Source organism: Hyaena hyaena, unplaced genomic scaffold (assembly GCF_003009895.1).
Source record: "Hyaena hyaena isolate Hyena2069 unplaced genomic scaffold, ASM300989v1 scaffold_316, whole genome shotgun sequence".
Taxonomy (NCBI): domain Eukaryota; kingdom Metazoa; phylum Chordata; class Mammalia; order Carnivora; family Hyaenidae; genus Hyaena; species Hyaena hyaena.
This window is the reverse complement of record NW_024080946.1, coordinates 1672903-1686260: the sequence shown is the minus strand read 5'-3', so window position 1 is coordinate 1686260 and position 13358 is coordinate 1672903. Positions and strand designations below refer to the sequence as shown.

At 54.7% G+C, this 13358-nt stretch overlaps 1 protein-coding gene across 1 annotated transcript in view; it reads right to left on the bottom strand.

Annotated features, from left to right (window-relative positions):
• Positions 1 to 1340: 1340 nt before the first annotated feature.
• Positions 1341 to 13358, bottom strand: part of RAB43 (RAB43, member RAS oncogene family) — a 30266-nt gene continuing 18248 nt past the window's right edge. The window contains exons 2-3 of the mRNA XM_039248607.1: positions 5081 to 5264; positions 1341 to 1737 (exon numbers count right to left, since the gene is read on the bottom strand). Coding sequence (XP_039104538.1) covers positions 1487 to 1737; positions 5081 to 5264 — 435 coding nt within the window. The 3' untranslated portion in view covers positions 1341 to 1486. The remainder of the gene's footprint in view (positions 1738 to 5080; positions 5265 to 13358) is intronic.

Sequence of the window (13358 nt, the reverse complement as noted above, 5' to 3'; positions counted from 1 at the left end):
AAGACCACCGGGGACCAAGAGGTCTTCCTGCTCCCAGCTCCCCCCCAACCCAGGCCACCAGTGGACTGTGACTGCCCGCAACACGGGTCCCCGTCGGGCCAGCCTCCGTCCCCTCCAGAACCGGGCCCAGACATCCCGGCTGAAAGGGACTCACCAGCCCCCCCGGGCTCGGCCCGGCCACGGAAGCCTCCGTGCCAGGCCCACAGAAGGCTGTGGGTCGGGCCTGCCTTGGAGAAGGGGGTCGGGTGGGGGCGCAGAGCAAAGCACAGGAAGCGGAAGGCGAGGGAGGTCAGGCAGTGCTCTCACGCCTGGGCTCCGCAGGGCGCTGGGCTGCGTCGCCCCGACGTGACCTTGCCCGTGGCTCGGACAGCAGCTTATCTCCTGGGGCCCGGCACTGGGGGGGACCAAGGGGCCAGGCTGGGCCGACACGGAGGGTCCCAGGGTTGAGGAAGACCATCCCCCCCACCCCCAGCTCAATCCCTGTGACCCTGAGCTACCCCCGGCCTGTGCTTCCAAGGGCCCCAGTGACCCCCCCCCCCCCCACGCACCCGCGCACGTGGCCCAGAAGGATGAAACAGCCGGACCCGGGCTGCGGGGCCTCGCCTTTCTGGTTGGAGAAACCAGAAGCTGGACTGGAAGGAGGGAGCTGCTCCATGGCCAAGGCCGGGTGCCCTGAGGGTCCTCTTGGACCGCAGCCTCGGGGAGGCCAGCCTTACTTTTCCCACAAATGTCCACCCTTCGGCCTCATCCCCCCAAGCCCCCAAGCTCTGAGCGTCGGTGCTGAAGGAATCGGCTGGTTTCGCAGCCTGAGTGGCCGACCTTCGGGCCCCCGGGCAGCAGGCAGTCCCCGCTCGGCTGTGGGCCACGACCCCGTCCTTGTGCCGATGGAACCAAGAAGCGATACGGAAAACCAGACGCTCGGGAGGTTTGGCTGCGAGGGCGGCGGCCCCCAGCCTCCCACGAGCTTCGGGCCGGCAGTGAGGGCAGGAAGGGGCTGGGGCTTTCCTGGGACCCAGCGCAGCAACCGGCTCTGCTGGGCGGGTTGCTCTCGCTCTCCGGCGACACACAAAGGCCCTGGGGTGACCCGGAAGAATCCACATCCCTGGAAGGCGGCAACCTGCTGCCGCAGCTACAGCAAGGCTCGAGGTGTGAAATGGTCAGAACCAGGCCGCGAGGGGCCGCGGGGGGCCCGGCCCCTCTCCTGCTGGGATCCACACCGGCGGCGGCCACGGGCTGGCCGGAGGGGCTCTGCACCCCGCCAGCCAACGAGCCCCCTTTAGAAGGCATCCCGCGTCTTCCTCGAGCGTAGCTTTCCCATCAAGCGCCCGGGCCACGGCATGGAGAGTTCCAGGGCTTTATCCAGCTGCTGGCGCCACGGGGGGCCAGCTCCGGAGGGGGGGGCCTGGCAGGCCAGAGACACAGAGACAGAGAGAGACAGAGAGAGAGAGAGGAGGGGAGGCCCCCGCCTGCCTGCCCTGCGCCCCGGTCAGCAGCCGCAGCCCCAGCTCTCCCCGACGTCCTTGGTGTCCAGCTGGATGTGGTCGGTGCCCTTGTCGCTGAGCAGGGGGCCGCCGTGCCGCACGACCAGCTCCGTGGCCACCCGCACGAAGGCCTCCTCCACGTTGCTCGAGTCCTTGGCCGACGTCTCGATGGCGCACAGGATGTCGTAGCGCTCTGCCAGGCTCTGCGCCTCGGCCAGCGGGACCTCCCGGAGCGCGCCCAGGTCCGACTTGTTCCCTGCGGGGAAAGGCCCGGCGCAGCCCGGTGAGGCCTGGTCCCGCCCGGCGGGGCCGCACGGTCAAGCATCAGGCCGCCCAGCGCGTGCTGCCAGCTACCCAGGAGCCCCTTCTTGGGCGGCCCTCGGTCTTTTTTGAGGGGAAAAAAAAAAGACCTTTTGTTTGAAAGCTCTTATTCGAGCCTTTCGGCCCTCATTTTGTTTTTCTTTTTTATCTCTGCCAGCGGCTTCGGTCTCTGCGTTGACTCTAACAAATCAGAGCAGGAAACTTTGGTGAGAAGAACGCGGTACTGGAGAGCTGCAGGAAACCTGGGCTCCCTTTCGCTTGCCGTGTGACCCTGGGCTAAGTCACTTCATCCCTGAGTCTCAGCTTCCCCATCAGTGATGCCACCTTCAGTACAACAGGAGGGATCAAAGGGTACAGCGAACGTGACAACAACCGGCACTTGGCGGACACTTGCCACCAGGGGGCATAACAAAAGGGTCTGGCATGGCCAACTGTTTTCTTTGCTACACTTTGCTGATGCTTATAGTTTACTCTCTCCTATTTTCCTTTGGAATTCTTTTACTCCCCGTAAGATTGTGACTTTTGATTATTTTGCTTTTCTGCTAGTAAGAGCACAGCCTCTCACCTGACCTGAGAGCGCACCTCTGGTTTCTTCTGTAAGGTGGCAGGTGTTTCATTATGTTCTCAATAATCTGGTCAACGGCTCCTTGACCCAATTTCTAGAAGATTTTTTTTTAATGTTTTATTTATTTCTGAGAGAGAGAGAGAGAGAGACAGTGTGAGCAGGGGAGGGTCAGAGAGAGAGAGGGAGATACAGAATCTGAAACAGACTCCAGGCTCTGAGCTGTCAGCACAGTGCCCGACACGGGGCTCGAACCCACGAACTGTGAGATCGTGACCTGAGCCGAAGCTGGAAGCTTAACCAACTGAGCCACCCAGGCGCCCCTAGAAGACTTTTTTTAAGTCTCTAAGTGGTTGACTTTTTTAACATGATTACAGGGAGGACACAAAAAAATAGATAACCGTCAGGCACCTGACTTTGGCTCAGGTCACGATCTGGAGGTTTGTGGGTTCGAGCCCCACGTCGGGCTCTGTGCTGACAGCTCAGAGCTTGGATCCTGCTTCGGATTCTGTCTTCCTCTTTCTCTGCCCCTCCCCCACTCGTGCTGTCTCTTAAAAACGAATGAACATTAAAAAATTTAAAAATAAAAAACAGATAACCATCTATAAAGATCAAGGCTGTCTTTGGTAACCTTAAATGGTATAGCAACTAATTTCAATATGTGGTACTTGTTTGGATCCTGAGTTCAACAAAGTGAAAAAAAAGTACATGTGATATTTATAAGCAATTATAAATCTGAACACTCTTTAGCCATTTGATTATATTAAGAAAATATCAACATGGGGGGTACCTAGGTGGCTCAGTCGATTATCTGACTCTCGTTTTTGGCTCAGGTCATGATCTTGTGGTTTGTGAGTTCTCATCCTGCACTGGGCTCTGACAGCGCAGAGCCAGTTTGGGATTCTCTCTCTCCCTCTCTCTGCCTCTCCCCTGCTCTCTCTCTCAAAAAATAAACTGAGTAATAATAAGAAGAAAGTATCAATACATTGTAGATGTGAAAATGGTATTGTTATGTACTTTTGAAGTGTTTGTGTCTTTTATAAATTTATGCTGGAATATTTGTAGATGAAATAGCTTGGTGCTGGGATTTATCCCAAAGCAAGACAAGGGGGGGAAGGGATGAGGGTAGAGAGGAAACTGGCCGTGAGGTGCCCACTGCTGAAGCCGGGTGATGGGTATCTGGGTTCACTGTACTATCCTATGTTTGTATTGGTATAAAGTGCTCTATGACAGAATGTTTTATTTTAAATGTTCTGGACACACGGGAAATGTGAGGCCGGGCACGGAGAACCGCGCTCCCGGCTGGGGCATCGCGCTCCACTGAGCACTCCCACGTCCCAGGCCAGGCAGGGAGCCAAGCACCAGCCTTTCCCCAGCGGGAGCTCTGTCCGGGCCCCACCTCTACAACCTCATCTTAGAAGAGTCTGTCTCTAAAAAAAGAAAAAAAAAAAATCAGGGCGCCTGGGTGGCTCAGGCAGTTGAGCATCCAACTCTTGACTTCGGCTCAAGTCATGATCTCACAGTTCGTGGGTTCGAGCCCCACTTCGGGCTCTGTGCTGACAGTGCGGAGCCTGCTTGCGATTTTTCTCTCTCTCCCTTTCTCTCTGCCCCTCCCCAAATGTGCATGTGTGCATGCTCTCTCTCGCTCAAAATAAACTTAAAAAATTAAAAATCTGTCTCCCCTCTGCCCCTCCCCTGCTTGCACACATGTCCGCACACTCTCTCTCTCAAGAAAAAAAAGGAAGAAGAATCTGCCAGACTGTTGGAATGAGGACCCCAGACCACAGAAATGGTCCGAAGCTTTTGAGCCCAGGTCAGGGAGGGAAAGGGAAAATGTTAGTAAGGGCATCCCTTTGCAACAGGGGTTCTCAAAGTGGGGTCTCTGGGCCGCAGAATGGGCGCCACCGCCGTCACCTGGGAACCCGTAAGGAAAGGCACCCTCACGGGCCCCGCCCGGCCCTCCGGAACCGGACACGGAGCCTAGCATCCGTACTTCCACAAGCCCTCGGACTGACCCGGGAGCACGCAGAGGCTCGAGGGGCGCCGCTCTGCGGGGCGGTGGGGCGGTTCAGCCCTGAACTCCCACCAGCAGGGCCCCAGCTTCGTGCTTCTCTGCTCACAGGCTGTGCGGACTGGGAAAAATTACTTCCCTTCTCTGAGCCTTGGCTCTGCCCTCACAAACCAAGAGGAGCCGATAGCCAGGGCTCCGGGCGCTGAATCCAGGGACACACGTGAAGATCTAACCAGGGTTGACCCCGGGGGGACACGGGACGTACAAAGCCCCTTTCTTCCTCCCTCCAACTGCAGTTTCGAATGTAACTCTGTAAGCGACTGGCGGGATCAGAATTTGCGAGATCACCGTTCGGGCTCTGGCTCTGGGCCTGCCTGGCCAAGTTCAGCTTCTCTCTGCGCTCCACCCGCCCTTTGTTTAACAAGGAGAAAGAGGGGCGCCTGGGGGGCTCAGTCAGTTAAGCGTCTGACTCCGGCGCAGGTCATGATGTCGCAGTCCGTGGGTTCGAGCCCCGCGCCGGGCTCTGTGCTGACAGTCAGGAGCCTGGAGCTGTTTTGGATTCTGTTTCACTCTCTCTCTGGCCCTCCCCCACTTGCATTCTGTCTCTCTCTCAAAAATAAATAAACGTTAAAAAGAAAACCAAAAGACAGCTAGACCCGTGGCCCCGAGGGACCCTGCGGCCCGGCCCCGGCCCCCTCCGCTCACCGATCAGCAGCTGCACAATGTTGGAGCCCGCGTACTTCCTCACGTCCTCGATCCAGTGTGGCACCGACAGGAAGGAGCTCCTCTTGGTGATGTCGTACGCGAGGATGGCCCCGTTGGCGCTGCGGTAGTAGCTCTGGGTGATGGTGCGGAATCGCTCCTGGCCAGCTGTGTCCCAGATCTGCAGCTACAGAAACAGGGGGGGCCCCGTGAACCCGGTGGTGGGGCCAGGCACGGGGGACAGGGAGGGCAGCCCCACAGACCCACGCCCAAGGCGCTGGTCCGCCTGGGCAGGACGCCGGCCCGCACCTTGGCGGGAATCACGGCAGCGGGGCTGAAGGTGGACAGAGAGAGAAGAACGTCTGAGCCCTTACGCCAAACAACTCCGTGGCCCGGCTCTGGGGGCGGGGGGGGGGGGGGCGGGAGGGTGCAGAGGGAAGGTGGGGAGCCCTCCTCTCTGCTCTACCAGAGTCCCCAGGGAAAGGTGGACAGGGGACATTCTGTGCTGCGGCAGGAAGTGCATTTGGCCCAGGGCTCCCCCAAACCCTGGGCTCACTGCTGTGCGACACTGAACCAGAAGAGCTCGAGCAGCTCCCACCCAGTCCAGCGAGCTGGTTCTGGTACCCTGTGCTGCTGGCTGTGTGTGCAGCGCCCGCACCTACCCCTCTCTGGGCCCGAAAACACACCGTCCACCCAGCCAGCATCAGGGATCTCTGCTTCTGCCTCCGAGATGCCTGGTGCGGAGGGATGGGCTGCGGCAGCGACGGCCTGGGGAGGTGATGGGATGAGTCCCCTTGTGGGGCGATGACAGATAGGGCGGGGGACCTTGGACCTTCAGTGCGCCCTGGGCGGGAGGCTGCGCACTCTGGGTGGCGGTCACCAGCTCGGGCACCATGGACGTGGGCACCTCTCCCCTCGCCCCACAGAGAGAGGTCCAAGCGTGAACGAACTCAGCCGCAACGTGTCCCCGGAGACCCTCCTGTCTGGAGACCTATTTCCTCCCCAGCTACGAAGGGCTCCAAGGAAACGAGGTCTCTGCCAGCCCCGCGTGGGGTGAAGCGAAAGGCATTGAACTCTGGCAACACACAAACCCGGAAGCCAGCTCACCGAGAAACCCAGCCCCGGAGATGAGCACCTACCCCAGAGAGAGCCCATCGCACAAAAGACAGAGGCCAAACAAACACCGAAAAACAGTGACTTGGGCGAAACAAAAACTATGCAGAGGCCAATTTTGCTTTATCAAAACAAACATCAGTATTTTCAGAGATAGGAAGAGATACAAAAAACAGTAATAGAATACTTTTTCTTTAAGTTTGTGGGAGTATTCGGGGAAAAAAAAAGAGCCTTTGACAATGAAAAATATATCCATGAAAAATACAACCTAAGGGTTGGAAGATAAAGTTGAAGAAATGTCTCCAAAATCAAGGAACACAAAGAGAAAAGAGGAGATAAAAGGGTAAGAGGGGAAACAATTGTAGAGCCAGCCTAGGGGTCTCCTATCAGGATAGAAAGTGTTTCAGAAGAAAAAGAAGAGCAGGGCGCCCGGGGGGCTCAGTCGGTTGAGCGTCCGACTTCGGCTCAGGTCATGATCTCACAGTTCGCGAGTTCGAGCCCCGCGTCGGGCTCTGTGCTGACAGCTCGGAGCCTGGAGCTGCTTCAGGTTCTGTGTCTCCCTCTCTCTCTGCCCCTCCCCCACTCGCTCTCTGTCTGTGTCTCTGAAAATAAAATAAAGACATAAAATTAAAAAAGATTTTTTAATGCTTAAAACTATGACAGATAGTAATTTCCCACCCAGAATTCTCTACACTATTAACCATCTGTCAAGTGTGGTGGTTTGTTAAACACATTTTCAGATACACAGGCCTCAAAACATTTATCTCCCTGCCACCCTTTCTCAGGAAGCTACCGACGGTACCTCTACCTAAAGAAATCCATCCCAAATAAGAAAATGCGGGGCCCAGAAACAGAGACTTCAATTCGAGGGAAAGGCAAAGGGAACTTCAGGGCGGAGGTGGAGGGAGGCCCCCAGACAAGAGCGGGCGGGCGGGCGAGCCTGGACGGCCACCAACGGGGGCGGGCAGGGGACAGCCTGTGGCCCCGGCAGACGAGCCCTCCCTCCGTAAACAACCGTTCGCCTGAGAGAAATACGGGAGGCCGCCACGTTCAAGAGGAGAACAAGGAGCGTGAGACCCGAGTCCTGAGAGAAGCAGAAGTCATAAAACGCGCCTCCTGACCATCCTGACTGCCACCCGGCGACGGCTTCCCGACTGCCGGACGGCGGGTTCGAATCCGAGCAGAGCATGCGGTCCCACAGGGCCAAGGAGGCGAACGTCAGAGCCTGGAGCGACGTGGGGGCGGGAAGGCCCCAAGGCTGCGAGGGGCGGTGGCGGGGTCCTTGGGGAGTCGTTTCCTGAGCGCCCCGCGCACAGGCCGAGACTCCCAGAACCTTACGGGGAGTGGCTCCCACAGCGGGGAGAAGAGACCCGAGACGGAGGCTGAGCCGTTCTGGGGGGCCGCGGCGGGGGGCCCTAGCACCTGTGAGCGACCCCTACCGCAAGCTGCCACATCAGAAGGGCCGGACCCCACGGGTGAAGACCGTGACCGGGCGAAGGCCCCCACACACCTTCCCTGACAGAGCCTAAAACCAAGCGCCGACCCGAGTCTCAGGTGCGGAGGCGGAGGCTGACCTCCGTCAAGCCAGAGGCTAGAGGAACGTCCCTGGACGCCGTGTATCCGCCCTGACAAAACCGGCCTACCCAGGTTCAAAGCGATCGGCCAACAAACTGAACTGACTCTTAGGACGCGAATCAATGCTCAAGAGAAGAGTGCGGCGCCTGAGTGGCTCAGGTCATGATCCCGGGGTTGTGGGATCGATCCCCGCGTCCGGCTCCACGCTGAGCATGGAGCCTGCTCAAGCTTCTCTCTCTCGGGGCGCCTGGGTGGCTTAGTGGGCTCGGCGTCCGACGTCGGCTCAGGTCATGATCTCACGGTTCGTGGGTTCGAGCCCCGCGTCAGGCTCTGTGCTGACTGCCAGCTCAGAGCCTGGAGCCTGTTTCGGATTCTGTGTCTCCCTCTCTCTCTGACCCTCCTCTGCTCACACTGTCTCTCTCTCTCTCAGAAATAAATAAAACGTTGGGGTGCCTGGGTGGCTTAGTCGGTTAAGCGTCCGACTTTCGCTTAGGTCATGATCTCGCGGTTCGTGGGTTCGAGCCCCACGTCGGGCTCTGTGCTGACTGCCAGCTGAGAGCCTGGAGCCTGTTTCAGAGTCACTCCCTCTCTCTCTGACCCTCCCCTGCTCACACTGTCTCTCTCTCTCTCAGAAATAAATAAAACGTTGGGGTGCCTGGGTGGCTTAGTCGGTTAAGCGTCCGACTTTCGCTTAGGTCATGATCTCGCGGTTCGTGGGTTCGGGCCCCGCGTCGGGCTCTGTGCTGACTGCCAGCTCAGAGCCTGGAGCCTGTTTCTGACCCTCTCAGTCTGTGACTCCCTCTCTCTCTGACCCTCCCCTGCTCACACTGTCTCTCTCTCTCTCAGAAATAAATAAAACGTTGGGGTGCCTGGGTGGCTTAGTCGGTTAAGCGTCCGACTTTCGCTTAGGTCATGATCTCGCGGTTCGTGGGTTCGAGCCCCGCACTGGGGTCTGTGCTGACAGCTCAGACCCTGGAGCCTGTTTTGGATTCTGTGTCTCCCTCTCTCTCTGACCCTCCTCTGCTCACACTGTCTCTCTCTCTCTCAGAAATAAATAAAACGTTGGGGTGCCTGGGTGGCTTAGTCGGTTAAGCGTCCGACTTTCGCTTAGGTCATGATCTCGCGGTTCGTGGGTTCGGGCCCCGCGTCGGGCTCTGTGCTGACTGCCAGCTCAGAGCCTGGAGCCTGTTTCTGACCCTCCCCTGCTCATGCTGTCTCTCTCTCTCCTAGAAATAAATAAAACATTAAAAAAAAAAAAAGATGCCCTCCAGGAATGATACTAAATGGAAACGCTGATCTACTAAAGGGATGAGGAGCACCAGAAATGGTAAGTAGTAGGTATATACAAAATATTATTGTTTCTTGTATTTTCCTTATAAGACAACTGACCAGAAAACGATAAATAATGACCGCAAGGTGGGATTTATACTGTGAAAGAAACAAAAAGTAGGACAATAATAGCACATACAGGAAAGGAAGGCAGACAGACACGTGAAATTGTGCTCTTTTAAGACACTTGCGAGGTGTCAGATGCGATGTGAAGTGTTAAGTGCCGGTCGCCACGTATGAAGGGATCCAAAGCTGTAAAGAGACTTTATAAGTGAAGGATGTGTCTGGTGACCCTGGTAAGAGAAACAGCAAGTCAGTAGAGGAAATTAAATGGTATTCTTTCCTTTTTAATTTTTATTTTTTGGTTTTTCTTTATTTTGAGAGAGAGAAAGAGGTGTGCAAGCAGGGGAGGGGCAGAGAGAGAGGGAGAGAGAGAATCCCAAGCAGGCTCTGTGCTGTCAGCATAGAGCCCAAGGAGAGCACCTTAAGTACAAAGACACAAATCGGTAGCCTGTAAAAACAATGAAATATACAAAATACATCTAAGAAGTAAGCAGAAGAAAGTATGTGAATGACGGTTATAGTGGTATCAGAGGCTTCCAAACAAAGAATTACGAGAGATAAAGAGAAAATGTGGGGCGCCCGGGTGGCTCCACTGGTTAAGCATCTCTTGATATCGGCTCAGGTCATGATCTCACAGCTGTGGGATCGAGCCCCATGTTGGGCTCAGCATGGAGTGTGAAGCCTGCTTGGGAGTCTCTCTCTCCCTCTCTTTCCCACTCATACTCACTCCCTACCCCCTCTCAAAAGAAATAAACCTAAAAAAAAGAAAAAAATCTCTCTCCACCTCTCCCTTCCTCCCCAACTCACGCACATATGTGTACTCTCTCTCAAAAAAAGAGACATTTCATAATGATACAAGAGGCAATTATCAGGACATAATGATACTAAATATGTATCTAGCTAATTATAGAGTTTTAAATCTCGCCAAGTTAAAACAGATGTAACTAAAGGGAGAAACAAATCCACAACTGTAGTTGGAGATTTTGACACCTCTCTGAGGAACTGAGAGAATACTACAGAGAGAAAAAAACCCCACACAGTGTGGGTAAAGAGTGTCTAAACAACACTACTGATCAAATCGACATTTCCAGAACACCACACCCAGCACAGCAGAACTGCCCATTTTTTCCCAAGCGGACCCAGAACGTTTCACCAAGAAAAACCACATACATAATTGGGCCTCAGGAAACGTCAAAAGATTGAATTCTGAGAGAGTAGCACTCTCGCCACAAAAACAAATGACCAAACAAACAAACAAACAGAAAACCTAAAGCAGAAGTCAAGAAAGCTCTGAGAGCGAGTTCTTCAAGAAGACAGAACTGAGACGAGGTTTACGGTATGCTGGACAAACAGGGAGGAAAGCTTTCCCAGCCAGGACCTCCCTTAACTGGAGAGATGAATTAATGGTAACAACACAGACACGTAAACAAAACAAGACGATATTGCTTCCAGAAGAACTAGTGGACGAGGCCAAACGAAAAATAATGGCAGTACGTACGCTACACGGCTTTGCGGAGAACCACTCTTACTAATCCTAACCATTAATTGAACAATTCATTCAACCATTTCAACAAGAACTTACTGAACACCGAGAGACGGGGGCCCACCAAACGGATATGAATTGCTGTCCTCAAGCGTACAAGCAGGAGACAAATGCCAATTAAGATCATAAGTGATAAGGGTTTATAATGATTATAAAATACATTTATGCGTAAGTATGTATAATGTAAATAGTATCAATCATAAGTAAATAATAAAAATAAGAAGTATGCTAGATGGTGATCAGATGGGATAAAACGAGCCGGGAGAGAGATTATGAGGAATGAAGACTCACACAGGATGACCACAGAAGGCCTCAAGATCAGCTGTTGGTAAAGATCTGGACAAAGCTGGCTGACGGTGCAGACGTCTGGGAGATAAGCATTCCAGGGAGAGAGAAGGGCAAGTGCAAAGGCCCTGAAGCAGAGACAAAGCACGAGGACCGGGGTGTTTGGAGGGGACTGCAGAGGGAGAGAGTAGAAGGGATGACCAGGGCGGGGAGCGGGGACCAGATCACACAGTACCTTCCAGACCACCGTAGGTGAGAGCTTTTGGACTTCACTCTGAGTGAAGGTGGGAAGCCGTGGGAGTTTAGAGCCAATCAGATTTCCTTTCTAACAGGATCACTCTGACTGCTGCACTGAGGAGAGATCAAAAGAGAGCAGGGAGAGAATAGGTTCCTGATCTAATCAACACCCCACGCGACTCAATTGGGAGCACGTGGAGTGTGTACGTGGAGTGTGTACGTGTGCGCTGGGGGCTGGGGCGGCACTGAGTCAGTTAACTCTCACCTTCTGAAGTCAGAAGTCAATAGACTGTGTGTGCAAGCGGGAGGAAGGGAGGGAGGTAGCAATATAAGCAGAATAAATAGAAAAATCCCATCAACTGAACTGAGCTAGAAGTGGTTACGCCCAGAGGCTAGGGGTGAGGGTAACAAGAGACCTTTCCGTAAACAAACCTTGTTGAACCCAATGACTCTTTAAACCATATACAAGTAATAACTCTGATAAAAATAAAAACCAAAGTAAAAAACCAACACAATCGCTACAGATCAAGGTATCTGGGTCAACCAATTGGTGAAATTTGGGCAGCAATGGAGGAGATATTTCTGGAAAGTAGGTCCTTCCCATGACTGGAGAGATCCTCCTCCTCTCCCACATTAGAGGAAGGGAAGGGAAAGAGCAGTGTCACGGTCTGGGGTCCACAGGCCTGAGATGGTAAACCCAGCACCATCACTTTCTAGCGTGATATCTCTGGGCTGCAACTTAAATTCAGTTTCTCATCCGTTTAAAAAAAAAAAAAGGGGGCGCCTGGGTGGCTTCGTCGGTTAAGCGTCCGACTTTCGCTCAGGTCATGATCTCGCGGTTCGTGGGTTCGAGCCCCGCGTCGGGCTCTGTGCTGACTGCCAGCTCAGAGCCTGGAGCCTGTTTCAGTCTGTGACTCCCTCTCTCTCTGACCCTCCCCTGCTCACGCTGTCTCTCTCTCTCTCCTTGAAATAAATAAAAACATTAAAAAGAAGTAAAAAAAAAAAAAAAGGCCTGTAAGGGACAAATGACAGATTCTGTGTACACGGTGCCTAACACGGAAAAGGTGCTGGATGAATGCATCCACTTATCCATATATTTTTTAAAACTTTTTAAATGTTTATCTTTGACAGAGAGAGTGTGAGCAGGGAAAGGGCAGAAAGAGGGGGATACGCAGAATCCGAAACAGGCTCCAGGCTCTGAGCTGTCAGCACAGAGCCCGACACGGGGCTCGAACCCACGGACCACGGGATCATGACCTGAACGGAAGTCAGACGCTCAACTGACCGAGCCACCCAGGTGCCCCCATTTAACCATATTTATGGAGCTATTATGATTTTTGGCTAGTGTTGTTCATCTATACAAAGGAGATTTAATGAGAGGCAGGCTAAATAAAATGCCCAAAGAAAACTACGCTGGGCTGTGGCCGTGGGTCATCCCCTCGTCCATCGAATGTGTGCTGAGCGCCTGCCGCGCGCCAGGCCCCGTTCTGAGAACAGGGAACAAAACCAAAACAGAGTCCGCGTCCCAGCAAAAGGCGACAGACAAGAATGCAGGTAGGATCCTTGCAGGGAAGGGTAACGGACCCTCCGAAGAAAATAAAGGTAATGGGAGACACACGCGGGGAGAGGGGTCGCCTAGGGCGGTCACAGAAGGGGACGCTCGCGCTGAGGCCTGATGACGAGAAGCCAATCGTGGGGACAGCGTCCGGGCAGAGGGAACAGGGCAACAGTGTCCGGAAGGACAAAGCCTGCCGTGTTGGGAGACACAGAGGGGGCAGTGTGGCCAGATGGCAGCGGAAGGGGACGTGGAAGAGGCGCGGTCAGACGCAGACTGTGAAGCCAGAACATGAAGGTCCTTCGGGCCAGTGTCCAGTGCGGGCTTCATTTTTGCTGCCGCGGGAGGTGGTCTGCGGCAGGAGATGCGCATCAGGCATCCCTTTCACCCCGCGTCGCACCAGGTGGGCCCGCTGCCTACCTCGGAGCCTCTCCGATTCTAGCCAGCGGTGCCTGTTGGAAACGACCGGGCACTCGTGAGGCGCAGGCGACAGAGCCTTACGCCCTAGGGATCAACCCTCGGCTGTGGGGAGCAAGGGACGCCGGCCGGACCAAGCCCTATTTGCCCGTGGCAGTGACCGA